Consider the following 15,273-nt stretch of genomic DNA (forward strand, 5'->3'; position numbering starts at 1 on the left):
GGAGTAGCATTGTTATCTATATAATTCGTTCTTAGTTATTACAGATAAAACCATGAAGAAATCCACCTGTTCATTCAGGAGCACTTTACCACTGAACTACATACCCAGTCCTTTTTATTATTTTGAGGCAAGGTCTTGCTAAATTGTTGAAGCTGCCCTCAAATTTGTGATCCTCCTTCTTAGCTTCTCAAGTAGCTGGGATTACAGGCAAGTACCACCATGCCCAGCAACAAATTATGTTAGGTCCTCAGGGAAAATAATGAGTTTGGCAGACACAGACTCTGCCCTCACAGAGCTTAAATAGAATGTTAAGCCATTTCTGAAGAATATAGAAAACAGGAAACAAAAACTTTGTGATACTTCTCTGCTCTCTTTGTGTGACTCCTATATTAATTACCTGTGGTTCCCCAAAAGATAATATGTCATTATAAAGCAATACAACATAATAGGCATAGCTCAGATGAAGAAAATCTAACAGTGTCTAAAGATCCAACACACTTTTTTTCCCTCCAGGAGTAGGTGTACCAGGGATTGAACTCAGGGGTGCTTAACCACTGAGCCACATTCCCAGCCCTTTTTATTTTTCATTTACAAACAAGGTCTCACTAAGTTACTTATTAGGTCCTCACTAAGTTGCTGAGGATGGTTTTGAACTTGCAATCCTCCTGCCTCATCCTCCCTAGCTGCTGGTATTACAGGTGTGCACCACTGCGACTGGCCCTAACTCACTCTGTAATGGGTTTTTGTAGCTCCTAACAAAGCCTATTCTCAAAGGTAAACTTCATTATAAAAAGTGATAATATTCCATACAACCTACTTCAGTGTAGAGAAAAGTCTGGACCATTCATCATAAGATTGAATAGATAATATACTATTCAAGTCCCCACTAATATATACCATGTTGATATAATCTCTATGTCAAAGAACAATTTCAAATCATCTAGAAAACTTTCCTAACTCAACTAACTACAAGAACTGGAATGAAGGCCTTAGAAGTTACTTAGGAATTACTAATTCCTAAATAGGAAAGAAAATACTACTATTCAAAAATGTTATTCTCAGATTCTGTCTGCAGTAAAAATAAAATAATAATGTCTTCAATGGCTGCTAAAATCATTAGATGTGATAAAATAGGGATATAGTTCTACTTATAGAACATTCTTACCACAAAAAAATTAATTTGAATCTAATCAAGATTCTAAATCTAACTACTAGTTTACAGAAAACAATAGGACATAAAGGGAAAAGGTAAGAGGGTTATTAGAAAGGAGACTTAAGATCCAGGAACCTAAGACAATGTATACACTTCAATTTTTTATTCAAATAATTTAAAATTTTAACAAGCTAGCCAGCCACGGTGGCACATGCCTGTAATCCCAGGAGCTTGGAAGGCAAACTAGTGAGAACATAAACAATTCAGTGAGGAGGTAAGCAACGTAGGAAGATCCTGTCTCAAAAAACAAAACAAAACAAAAACATGTGAGCTGAGGAAAATTGAATAATGAATACCAGATAATATTAATGAATCAGTACTAATTTGGTTAAATAAAATAACGACATTATAGTAATATGTAAAATCCTTATCTGATAGAAAAACATATTCAAGTATCTGTAGATAAAATGATAAGGTGCCTGGGACTTAAAACAAAAAAAGAAAAACACTTGAGCCCAAAAAAAGGTGGGAAGGAGCCAGGCATGGCGGTACACATCTGTAATCCCAGCAGCTCAGGAGGCTAGCGAGTTCAAAGCCAGCCTCAGCAAAAAGCAAGGTGCTAAGCAACTCAGTAAGATCCTGTCTCTAAATAAAATACAAAATAGGGCTGGGGATGTAGTTCAGTGGTTGAGTGCCCCTGAGTTCAATCCCTGGTACTCCTTACAAAAAACATGGGAAGGAATAAATGACATAAGAATGACAGAATGTTGGGGATGGGGTTGTGGCTCAGTGGTAAAGTGCTTGGTTTGATTCTCAGCACCGTACATAAATAAAAAAATTAAAGGTCCATTGACAACTAAAAAATATTAAAAATAAAAAAAAAGAATAACAGAAAGTTGGTAACTGTTAAAGCTGTGGGCCGGTTACAAACTAAGTCATTATTATTATTTTGGCTCTACTTTTAAATATGCTTGAAAACTTCTACAATAAAAATTGAGAAGTTTTTTTTTAATTCACCACATGACTTTATAGTACTTAATTTACAAACATTAAATATGATTAAGGGCCCCTACAATTAGCCAAATGGATAATTTGTACTTTGAGGAGCATTCTTCTCAATATAACAGGCTTCCTCCCTGCCTTTCTTCCTTTTGTGTTATGAGGAACTCAACCCAAGGGTGCTTTATCATTGAGCTATATCACCAGTTCTTTTTATTTTGAGACACAGTCTTCCTAAATTACAGAAGCTGGCCTTGATCTTGAGATCCTTCTGTCTCAGCCTCCTAAGGTATCGGAATTACAGGCATGTGTCAGTGCACCTGGCTGACTTTCTAATTTAAAATACAGTATTAAATTGAGTGTAAATATTTTAAGCCATCACTCTCAGGACCAGATTCTCCGAAGATAAACTCATCATTCAGATTTAGATTGAGAGATGCTAGGGTCTGAAAGAGTTGCAAAACTTTGGCTATTATATTAACTTGCAGTATTCTTTACAATGGCTGCTAGGCAAGTGCTCCACCACTGAGCTACACTCCAGTTCTCATTCCAGTTTTAGTATGTGTGTTGTTGAAGTAAGCATCTAACATTTTTTAAAACAATGCTTAGCATAGCTCATTAAAAAGAAACACAAAATCATTGTTTTGATATAATTTAAGTCTTGATTGCATTATACAGTTTACTGTTAACTGTTAGTATAAAAAGTATAGTATGTTTTAGTATGATAGTTAATGGAAAACTAGGATTTACTTTATAAAATTCTTATGAAATAGCCTTACTTAATTAACTATGTTCTTTAAAATATGAATAGAAGGAAGGGGGGATGGGATTAAGAAAGACAGTAGAATGAATCAGACATAACTTTCCTATGTTTATATATGAATACATGACCAATGTAGCTCCACATCATGTACAACCACAAAAAATGGAAAGTTATACTCTACGCATGTATATGTCAAAATACAGTCTAAATAAACTAATGTATATAAAAAAAATTTAAAAAATAAATTCAAGAAGTGGAAAGTGCAAAAAATATGAATATAATTTTAGAATAAAAGAGGCTTTGAATTTAATTCATTTATCTTGAACACAGTGTCTTTGTAAGTCTGAAAGACAGGAAGTCCTAAGCTAGATCCAAAGGTACACGTTACCAGTATATTATCTTACAGAAAAATTCTGATTAATACTTTTCAATGAAAATACAATTCTAAACAGGTACATTTCAGCTAATTAAATCTAATAACAATTCACAGCTAAACCTATTAGATACTAATTGAATCTAAAAATTGAACAAGTGTTTCAAATTAACATACAATGTACCAATTATCTTACCAGCATGGTGCTCTGACAGTAGACATGAGTGTAGATTTTTCTATGATTTGCAAGAGGAAATGTAAAATATATCTTATCAGATTCCTAAAAAGAGAAGCAAAATAATATAGCTATGAGAGGATAATTTTATCATTAAAAACTTAAGATAAATCATATGTATAATTTTCTCATTCTATTATTCTTGGTGTTGTTAAGAACCAATATTCTAGAAGTGAGTGGAAGAAAATAAGAAGGCAAGATAAAGATTAGGTATAAACTCAGTGGCCCTGAATTTTTGTCCTGGAAGTATCATTATGAATACCTATTACTTGTGAATTTTGGGCCTCTAAATTATAACAAATAAATTTCTTAGTTCTGGCTTCAGAAATGGTCTAGAAATACCAACCCAGTAACCAGGAATCTCTAATATTAGATTATGGCTTTGAGATACCATTTCCCAAAATACAAATAGTTCCTTAAATAAATAGCTGATTCAAGTTCTGGTGCAGGAGATGTAAAAAAATAAGCTGAAATGTCTTGTCCTACTGGACAGTGAGGAAACTATTAAAGACAAAGAGCTATACCAAAAAGACTATGGAGCCAAACCTTGAAATGGCTTGCACTGGTCAAACAAAACAATTTTACTATCAAAGGATTGAACCACAAATACATTTAAGTTCATGATTTCTTAATAACTCTGGGGAAGAACTTCTAATGATCACTGGAAGAGGTCAATAATGATCTAATTACTATTCTGATAACCAGTAAATATAAAAGTAAGAACCAAAGATCAATGAAATTATCATTCTCCTTGTTATGGTTTGGATGTGAGGCATTCCTGAAAAGCTCATGTGTGAGACAATTTAAGAAGATTTACAGGAACAATGACTGGGTTTAAGACTCTTACCCAATCAGTAAATTAATCCCTCAATGGGATTAACTCAGTGGTACCTGAAGGTGGGTAGGGTATGGCTGGAGGAGGTGTCAATTGGGGGTATGGCTATGGGGTATATATTTTGCCTCTGGCAAGTGAAATCAATCTCTTCTCTCCCCTCCTCTCCCCTCCCTTCCTTCCCCCCTCCTCCCCTCTCCTCTCTTCCTCTCCCCTCCTCTCCCCTCCTCCCCTCCTCCTCTCCCCTCCTCCCCTCCTCCTCTCCCCTCCTCCTCTCCTCCTCTCCTCTCTCCTCTCTCTCCCCTCTTCTCCCTCTCTCTCTCTCCCTCTTTCCCCTCTTCTTTCTCTCTCTCTCTCTCTCTCTCTCTCCTTCCTGATCATCAAGTGAGCCACTTCCCTCCGCCCCACTCTTCTGTCATGATTTCTGCCTCACTGGAGCCCTGAGGAATGGAGCTGGCCTTTTATAGACTGAGATTTCTGAAGCCATGAGCCCCCAAATTTCCTTTCCTTCTCTAAAATTGTTCTTATCAGGTCTTTTAGTCACCGAAGTAAAAAAGCTGACTAAAATACTCCTTTATTATTTGTTCCACTTTTGACAATTTAGTAGATGAGGGGAATTTTTTAATATAGTAATCCAGTTAATAAATGAAGAATGAACAATAAAATTAGAATATAATCATTTCTGCATCCTCCTAAATAAATTAATGACTCCAGACCTTCCTTATTAATAACTACTAATATCACAAAGAGAGATAGTTTAGCAAAAGTAAAAAACAAAAAGTAAGCTGGGCATGGTAGCATAGGCCATGGTGGGAGACTGAGGCAAGAGCATCCCAAGTTCAAGGCCAGCTGCAGCAACTTAGTGAGAACTTCTCAAAATAAAAAATAAATAAATAAATAAAAAGGACTGGGGATGCAGCTCAGTGGTAAAGTGCCCATGGGTTCAATCCTGGGTTCAATGACAAAAAAAAAAAAAAAAAAAAGGCAGAAAAACCTGAATCTTTCACACATCTAGACCCAATTACAAAAGCACAGGTTAAGAGGGAACAGAACATACTGAATGACCACAGGAATACAATCAGCAAAATCAACTATGAAACTCAATCACAAAAATGACCAACTTTAGCAGGGTAGGGTGGCAGACACCTATAATCCTAGCAGTTTGAGAGGCTGAGACAGAATGAGAGAGTCCAAAGCCAGCCTCAGCAAAAGTGAGGTACTAAGCAACTCAGTGAGACCCTGTCTCCAAGTAAAATACAAAATAGGGCTGGGGATGTGGCTCAGTGGATGAGGGTCCCTAAGTATAATCCCTGGTACCTCCCCTCCAAAAATGACCAACTTTTGTCAACAAATAAATTTCAAGAAAAAAAATAAAGGTGCAGGAAGTATTAAAGAAAAATAAGAGACATAAGAACCGATAACAATATGTAGGCCTTATTTGGAGCCAGATTCAAACAAACAAATGGAAAAAGAAAAAAAAAAGATAAATTTAAGATAAAAATGAAAAATTGAACACTGACCAAATATTTATTATTAAGGAATTATTATTAAATTGTGGGGAAACAGTATGTCAGTATGTGTTTATCATTTTGTAAAGCATCTTTAACTTTTAGAGATAAATGCTAAAATATTCCTGAAAAACATCCATTAATGCCATACTTACATTGTAAGCCACATAGGTCCATCTGGACACTTTTACTGGAACCCACATGGATGTCCCTTAAAGAGAAGGAAATTAATTTACTTGCCTTTTTATATAAAATATTTTTTTGAGTCCTGGTAAAATAATCATAACAAAAAAATGTTTTCCTGAACATTGGCTATTTTAAAAAATAAAATCGAAAAACATGTTCTCATTATGCTTACCACCAACTAGCATGTAAAGTATTATAAATCTACCAGGCATCTTTAACTCTGAGAAATTATCAATAGAAGTAAATAAATATTTCATTTCCAAAATATGACATTTAATTAAATAAACTATTACAGGTATTACTAAAATGAAAAGCAAAATTTATCAGCAAAAAATATGCTGGTAATCCAAAGAAAGACTGAAGAATAAATGATATTGAGAAACTAAGAGGTATCAAAAATAACACAGCTCTTATTTTTAAAACACCTGGTATTTTTCATGCTATTTTCAGCACAGATATTTATCAGTGCCTTACTACTTGCTTTTCTACTTTCTCCCTTCCAAATCAAGAAACTCGTTAGCATCACCAAAAGAAAATTAATAAATATTAGGATAACATCTGATGTATTAGTTTCAAATACTTTGTGTAACAACAAACTTAAAAATAACAATAATGAAAATTTCTACTTAAAATGTTATTACCACCAACCTGTTAAATCAGAAATTATTGATGGATTTTCCTCAAAATGTTTTGCAGGATGTCTTATAAAGTGGTGATTCAAAACTGACAATTTCTTCTTGGAATTTTGAGTAATCTAGAATAAACATTAACACATTCCATCATACCATGATAGTTCAATGAAACGCTGTTTCAAGTAATAATATTAAATACCAAATATTATTTCAAGTAATAATAATAAAGGCCAACATTTCTGAATCAGGGACTGTTCTAAGCCCTTAACATGTTTCCAAATTCAGACCAGCCCCAATCCCACAACAAAGAATCCATTGGGCAATAGAGAAAACACAAATTATCAACGTTTTTCTTGGAAACTACCTTACATAAGTGTTAAGACTTCTTTTTTCATCTTCGGAATTACTGGAAATATGGTTTTGTTTATTAAAATAAATTATAAAATTTTATTTAAAAATATATCTGTCTGAAGTATTGCTGATTTTCATTGATTGGCATAAGGTTTTTCCTACCATGTGTCAGTTTGAATACAAACTAGTTTCGAAATTTTAATTGATCCAATTATTGTATCTAGTTGTACTCTGTCAAGGAGGCTTAAAACTTCTGCTGGTTAAGCCTCACAATGAAAACAATGTCAACCAACCATAAAATGTTTGTGTTCCAGGATCAAGTCACAGTGTCAACTCCATGAAGTTCACTTATTTCAATAAATATACTATATCCATTAATATTATACACTAATATGAAATTTTCTGGCTTAAAATTTGGTAAAACATAAACACTTGGATCTTTAAGAGAAAACTAAGTATCTGTGATTCTAATTGTGGTTATTTAGCCTTCTGAAGAGTTTAGAAAAAAATACAGACACTTTTCCCTATCTCTCAAGAAAGTTTACCACAGGAGAAAAGTTCTAAGACACAATGATAAAGGAAAGTTTTACCTAGAAACCTACTGAGAGAAGCCACCAAGACTTGAAGACTTTAGGAAAGAGAATCCAAAAATATCTGGACTGTATGCTTTGAAAAAGATTGCCTAAAAATAGTAAAATTTTCTCTCCAAAGGAGAAGTCAAGAGCCACAGTTCTCAAAATATGTTTCCATGCAACAGTGAGATACTGCAAGATGACCTGAAGTAAAGGCTATTTAAGAGGAATAATGGCAATCTATTTCCAACTCAACAAAAAAGAAATTTTGCTAAAATCCTTGGTGTCTGCCACTATTTATTTATCTGCTAGCAGACAAGAAAGAGAAGAAAGAGTAAAGTGATGTTCTGTAAAGGGCACTATGATTTCCGTATGTTCTTCTAATTGAACAACCTGAAAAAAATCACCTATTTTAAGAGGTGAATTTATAATTGTGAAATCTCACTATAGAACAGGTTCAACTTATACAAACACACATTTTAAGTTCTTGTGAGCTTGGTTTATTCACTAAATGAACATATTTTAATCTTATCAGAAAGCTAAAATCCCTGTATATTTTGAATTTAGGTGTCCCCTACAAAGACACGGTATGGTTTTGATATTTGGTGTCCCCAAAAAACTTATGGTGAGACAATGCAAGAAGGTTTAGAGGAAAAATGATTGGGTTATGAGAATCTTAACCCAATCAGTGAATTAATCCCCTAATGGGATTAACTGAGTGGGATTAACTGAGTGGCAACTGAAGGTAGGCATTGTTGGGGGAGGAAGGTCCCTGTGGGGCATGCCTTTTGGGATATATACTTTCCATTTGGAGAGTGGACTCTCTCTCTGCTTCCTGATTATCAGGTGAGCTGTTTCCCTCCACCACAATCTTCCACCATCAAGTGGTACTTCACCTTAAGCCCCAAGGAATGGAACCTGATGTCTATGAATTAAGACCTCTGAAACTGTGACTCCTCAAATAAACTTCTTCCTCTACAATTGTTTTGATTGGGTCTTTTAGTCACAGCAGTGAAAAACACAATTGAAGCAGACACTGTTTAAATACATGGTCCAAAATATCTAATAAGATAAATAATGATGTTTACAATACTAAGAAAAAATATTATAAAATAGCTTGTAATAAGTATTTAAAAAACAAAAGAGATATATATCAGACTTTTAAACAGTGAAGGGGTAAACTGGGGGAAAGTTTAAAGTATTCTTTTACTTTTTCATTTTTATTGCATTTTGAGTTAACATTGATCAAAGGATGATGATGATGATGATGATGATGATGATTAACCTGGCATTATTATTATTATTATTATTATTATTATTAACCTAGAAAAGTGGTGAACACCTATAATCCCAGTGACTTGGGTGGCTGAGGCAGGAGAATTACAGGTTTAAGAGCAGCCTCAGCAACTTAGACCCTAAATTCAAAATAGAATTTAAAGTAGCTCAATGGTAAAGAACCCCTGGGTTCAATTCCCAGTATTGCTAAATAAACAAATAGTATGTGTGGAGGGGGCTTTAAAAAACAGTGGTCAAAATATGATCAAAAAAAAAAAAAGAAAAAGGAAAAAAAAGATATTCCCATTTGGTTCTTATTAAAATTGATGCAAGGTATAGGCTTCTATTTTCATCAATGTAAAAAAATGCATTAAATCATTGCTGTAACAAAAGCTTTCATTTTGCTGAAATAAGAATTAGTTTAAAAATACGTACTTGTTTAGTATTGGCATCAATAAGATCAAAGAAGGCTCGAATTGTAGTCAACTGCAATTGTTTACACCTAAAGAATAAATCGTTATGAATGAAACTTCCTTAAAATATACACTCTTGATACAAATATGCATTCTATTATTTAATGGAAGATTTTCAGTTTCCTTTAATGCTGCAAACTAAAAAGTTATTTAACAAATAATTCTTGTTAAGCATATATCTTAAGGTTGAAACCTATTAAAATAAAGCAAACTAAATCTTCCGTAATGTTTGTCAGAACTATCAGAGTCCTTCTGTCTTCACTTAATATCCTCACCTACCCTAACTCCTAGCTACAGATATATCATGTCTGCCCTATTCTTATATATGTGTGCTCTGTGTGGTTCTGTAGACACTACGGCTTACCCAGCCAGAAGACACTTAAGAGAATCTTTAACCCAAAACATAAAGAGACACTAGAATCTGCCCCTTTTTTGATCCATATTTAATCTCTTTTTTTTTCTCTTACATCAAGAGTAAATCTAATTTCTACTTGGTTTCCCATGTCCTGCCAGGACAGATTTGATTCTGCCTAACTATGATAAACTCGAAAATTTTAGTATCTGATGCTTAGCTTCCTTTGAAACTAAGGATACTGATTCTTTAGGAGATAATATTATAGACTCTAAAGGGAACCATGGTCAAACTGAGACAAGAGCCAAGTTTTGAATTTTAAATCCCTAAATTAATCTTTCTCCCACAGACTTATTTATGGATAAAACTAATTAATGCATTGATGAGAGAAGAGGACCATGACAAATCACCAAAATGTTATATTAACTTACCACACAATAGAGAGGTGGTCTGTTGAGACCCAGGTCTTAGGCACTGCTGAACTCTAAAAAGAAAGGGGGAAAAAAATCAAACTTAAGAAAACCACATTTGTTATTCTCTGAAAGGTCTGACATTCTTATAAGCTAATATTTAGAAACACAGTATTAGTTTCACTGCATTATATTCTTTTAAAGATACATCTTATAAAAGGTGATCCAAATAATATGAAGATATTTCTTGTATAAAATAATGTAACTCTGAATGTCATTACTGGTTAGTCAAGCTTAAATTACCTTTAAAAATTATTAAAGCATGCATTTAAAGAAACTGTGGTATATATACACAATGAAACATTACTCAGCATTAAAAGAGAATGAAATCATAGCATTTGCAAGTAAATGATAGAGTTGGAGAACATTATGCTAAGTGAAGTAAGCCAATCCCCCAAAACTAAAGGCCAAATGTTTCCACTGGTAAGTGAATGCTGATCCATAATGGGGGTGGGGGAATAGCATGGGAAGAATGGAGGAGCTTTGGATAGGGGAAAGGGGAGGAAGGGGTTAAAGGGGTGGGAAAGATGGTGGAATGAGATAGACATCTTACCCTAGGTACATGTATGAAGAACAAATGGTTTGACTCTACTTTGTGTACAACCAGAGAAATGAAAAATTGTGCTCCATTTGTGTACTATGAGCTGAAATGCATTCTGCTGTCATGTATAACAAATTAGAACAAAGTAATTAATTTAAAAAATTATTAAAGCATCCACAGATTCTGTACTGAAATTTAACATGTAACTTTTTAATTACTTTTAATAAGAAGATGAGTTTAAGACTCTTTAATAAATCAGTTTATGAAATATATTACAAAAGATATTTCAGTAATTTTAGTTTTAACTCAACTAAGATTCAAAATCATGACTCCTTAATTAGGAGGGTGCCTGAGAAATAAATGCTTTAAAATAGTTTTGAAAAATTAAATATGCCTGATCACAATTCTAAAACAACCAAATCAGATTTTTGTAAGTGGGGTCCAGGCTTACTTATTTTAGGAAAAACAAAACAAAACCTATATGGATTAGGAAGTACAGTTGTATAGTTATCTGGTTAGAGATATAAAAAGAAAAGGCTCCTAAACAACATAAATGATGTTTAGAAAGAAGGATTCCTTAACAATGTTGTTATGGTTTGGATGTGAGGTGTCCTGCATTATAGCATTAGCCTGCTCATGTGTGAGACAACGTAAGAAGGTTAAGAGGAGAAATGATTGGGTTATGAGAGCCTTAAACCAATCAGTGAATTAATCCCCTACTGGGGATTAACTGAAGGCAGGTAGGGTGTGGCTAGAGGAGATGGGCATTGTGGGTATGACTTTGGGGTATACATTTTGTATCTGGCAAGTGGAGATCTCTCTGCTTTCTGATCATCATGTGAGCTGCTTCCCTCCACCACACTCTTCTGCCATGATGTTCAGCCTCACACAAGCCCTGAGGAATGGAATGGAACTGTTTGTTTATGGACTAAGACTGTGAACCCTTAAATAAACTTTCCTCCTCTACAATTGTTCTGGTCAGGTCTTTTAGTCACAGCAGTGATAAAGCTGACTAAAACAAATGTATATAGCACCCTTCCAGAATTAAAGGGCCTTTCAACAAGTATTGACCTCTCTGTGAATAACAGACAATACAAACAATAAGGGCTCATTAAATAACTATGATTTTATTTTTTACAGCATTTCTCTCTGCACCATCAAAGACAGAATGAGCTGTCATCTGTCAAAACAACATGAAAACAGGAGACTAACAATATAGATGCAAGAAAATTTACAGAGGCCTAAAATGCCTCTTTAATCAATGAACTAAAAAAAGACAGGTATGTATAACTTGTAAGGAGTCACTGTCATATTTGTAAATAATGTACTTTGGGATTCCAGATTCTGAAGTGAGAAGAATCTATAGCTTACTTGTTGAATTTATAAGCATTGATATATTTAGGAATTCCTGCTGAAAACTTATTAAAAAATTAGACAACAAGAATTGACTGTGGTTTTATGATTATATTAGATGCTCAGTAGAGTAACAGTTCCCAATAGACATTTACCATTATCAAGAATATAAAACTGGTTTACTTCCTTAGAGTTGAAAAAGGAAAGGTAACACAAAGGTAACACATGACTGCTGTAGTGAAAACAGCTAGATGTATGTCAAAATCTACTTTTTTTTCCTTGTACGACTAGCATGACTACATCTCTTGGCCTCTCTTGCTTTCAAGTGTTAACTATATTTTTTCTAATGGTATGTGAGCAGAAGTGATGTGTGCTATTGCTAGGTCTTATGCTCTCCCCTATGTTCTTGTCTCCTTCCTACAAGTTGAACCATGATGACTAGAGCAATCTTGGAAGTAAAAGATGGGGTGCCTGTTTCCAACCTGTGTCCTATAATAGGTAAAACAATCAACTAACCTAAATACTCTCCTCCTAGGGCAGTTACACAAGTAAAATGTAAACTTTTATTATTATTACATGGATACATTATAGCATTAGCCAATTATGGTCTCAATCTTCAATGATTTTTCTAGTCCCTATGAACATAAATGTCATTTAACTGGTCTTGAGATAATCATTCAAAAATTGTTACTTTTGGTTTTTAAAAGTCAATATATATGTAGATATATGTATATAGACTATCTGGGGGCTAAAAACAATAAAATCAAACTCAGGTTATCCAACAGCCAATTTTGGGAAAACTTTATAAGCAAAATATTTTTTACCAAAGATATAGAAATACAAGTGGTCTCCAATAGAGTATTACTCTGCAATAAAAAATGACAAAATCATGGAATTTGCAGGGAAATGGATGGCACTAGAGCAGATTATGCTAAGTTAAGGTAGCCAATCCCTAAAAAACAAATGCCAAATGTCATCTTTGATATAAGGAGAGCAACTAAGAACAGAATAGGGAGGAAAAGCATGAGAAGATGATCACCATTAAACAGGGACAAGAGGGGGGAGGGAAAGAGAGAGAGAAGGGAAATTGCATGGTAAAGGAAGGAGACCCTCATTGTTATACAAAATTACATATAAGAGGAAGTGAAGGGAAAGGGGAAAAAAAAACAAGAGAAATGAATTACAGTAGATAGGTTAGAGAGAGAAGATGAGAGTAGAGGGGAGGGGAGGGGGGATAATACAAGATAGGAAAGGCAGCAGAATACAACATACACTAGTATGGCCGTATGTAAAAAAGTGGATGTGTAACCGATGTGAATCTGCAATATGTATACAGGGTAAAAATGGGAGTTCATAATCCATTTGAATCAAATGTATGAAATATGATATGTCAAGAGCTTTGTAATGTTTTGAACAACTAATAAAAAAATGGAAAAAAAAGAAATACAAAAGGTCTCAAATGCAATGTTATCAAATGACCAAAGTTCCTTAAAAGAATAAGTATCAGGATGTGATATCAATATAGCATCATACTACAGGTCAATACTGGGAAATAGGTTATGCCAACTTTTATATGACTAAATTATGTATGCTTAGTAAAGAGTTGACATTTGGTTTCTTAAAGACTTCCTACAAATAACTGCTCAATATATTCAATACCAAATGAAAACATTCATGCCATCAATAATGCAGTTTCAGATTACCAATTCAATACCAAAGCTGTTTCTGCTACTTCCCGATTCCTCCAGTTATAACAAAATGAGTGGTGATAGAATAGTGTAAAAATTTTTGCTATGTGTATTGCAAGCATTCAGTAAATACCTATTTGATAAATGAACAGCAATCTAAGGTGTGACAAGAGTAGATGAGATAAACAAGAATATCTATGAAGGGGAACAACTATGAAACAGTGACTTTCTACAAATAATCTCCTCAAAGCAAAAGGAACAGGCAGACTATAATCTAAGGATTTTATTTTCAGAATTACATTATATTTAAAGATGATGTTTATATGGAGTTATGAAGTTAAGATCTTAACTGAAGACTTCAAGGTTAAATATCCAAGAAAGAAATTGTAAAAGAAAATGTCAGCTCACTTCACATAGGTTATCTATATCAGTTAAAAACTAAATACTTGATGTTCTAGCAGAGAAGGATAACTAGCAAATTAATCAGGGTTCAATTTATACTTCAACTATTAGTAAACCATCATTAAGGTTAGCATTCAAGAGTATGTGGTTTGTCTACCATTTCTCTAATATTGTACATAATATAAGAATCAGATATAACTAGACTCCTTTGACTTTAGTCCAAACTTTCTTATAGTTACAATTCTAACCAATGTTGTATTTGGGACAAGAAACAATTGTTCTTCATAAATAAGAGTCATATATGCATATGCACATACATGCAGCAAGCCTACACCACCAACTTGGCAGCCATTTCCTACATTTTATTTGTCCTTTCATGTTTCATTGTGTCCATTATATCACTATTTCAGTAGACTCTTAAAAAAATAATTACCACAACAGATAAGGCACTGGTATGATGGCTTAATTTTGGTAGAAAAGTCAGTCCTGAACGAACTTGGTAATCCCGGAATCCTCCAGCAACAGAAAGTGTGGTCAAGTTTATATGTCGAGCATTTAGAATCCAATAGTTGTTTACAGTCATATAAAAATCTGGTAGAGAATAAAGAAGACAGATTGAGAAAAGTAACAGCTATTCTTTTCAATTATAGTTCTAATACTAATACTTACCTTAATTTTTGCTTAAGAGATCTGGTTTGTAAACAATGTATTATTCACATTTCTCTATTTTGAGAAAAATCGGTATCTCTTTGCATTCCTGCTACCCCATTAAGTCACAGTATAAATACTGAGTTACTAATCCCCCTCAATAAAGAAAAAGACACCCAAAGTGTCAGTCTTATCCATTCGTCCATAAGCAAACATGTGGTCTTCCACAAGGATGATGCTTTCTCACAAAGTCCAACAAAGAAAGAAAACCCTAAACTTCTTCCAAAGATGAAAGCTTACTCTGCTAAATAGTTGTAAACATTTGTAGAGTTGGTTTCATGGTATCATATGTTCAAACCCATTAAATTGCACACATTAAATATGTACAGTTTTTGTATGTCAATTACCAGTAATATAAGGCTTTAAAAAGAGCAATAGACCCCTCCTTATCAAGACATTATCCCTTT

At 33.8% G+C, this 15,273-nt stretch overlaps 1 protein-coding gene across 1 annotated transcript in view; it reads right to left on the minus strand.

Annotated features, from left to right (window-relative positions):
* Positions 1-15,273, minus strand: part of Pgap1 (post-GPI attachment to proteins inositol deacylase 1) — a 76,895-nt gene that overhangs the window by 39,661 nt on the left and 21,961 nt on the right. The window contains exons 5-10 of the mRNA XM_005324349.4: positions 14,592-14,749; positions 10,136-10,188; positions 9,315-9,381; positions 6,698-6,803; positions 6,019-6,074; positions 3,485-3,568 (exon numbers count right to left, since the gene is read on the minus strand). Of these exons, the coding sequence (XP_005324406.2) occupies positions 3,485-3,568; positions 6,019-6,074; positions 6,698-6,803; positions 9,315-9,381; positions 10,136-10,188; positions 14,592-14,749 (524 nt within the window). The remainder of the gene's footprint in view (positions 1-3,484; positions 3,569-6,018; positions 6,075-6,697; positions 6,804-9,314; positions 9,382-10,135; positions 10,189-14,591; positions 14,750-15,273) is intronic.

This window comes from Ictidomys tridecemlineatus, chromosome 7 (genome assembly GCF_052094955.1).
Source record: "Ictidomys tridecemlineatus isolate mIctTri1 chromosome 7, mIctTri1.hap1, whole genome shotgun sequence".
Classification (NCBI taxonomy): domain Eukaryota; kingdom Metazoa; phylum Chordata; class Mammalia; order Rodentia; family Sciuridae; genus Ictidomys; species Ictidomys tridecemlineatus.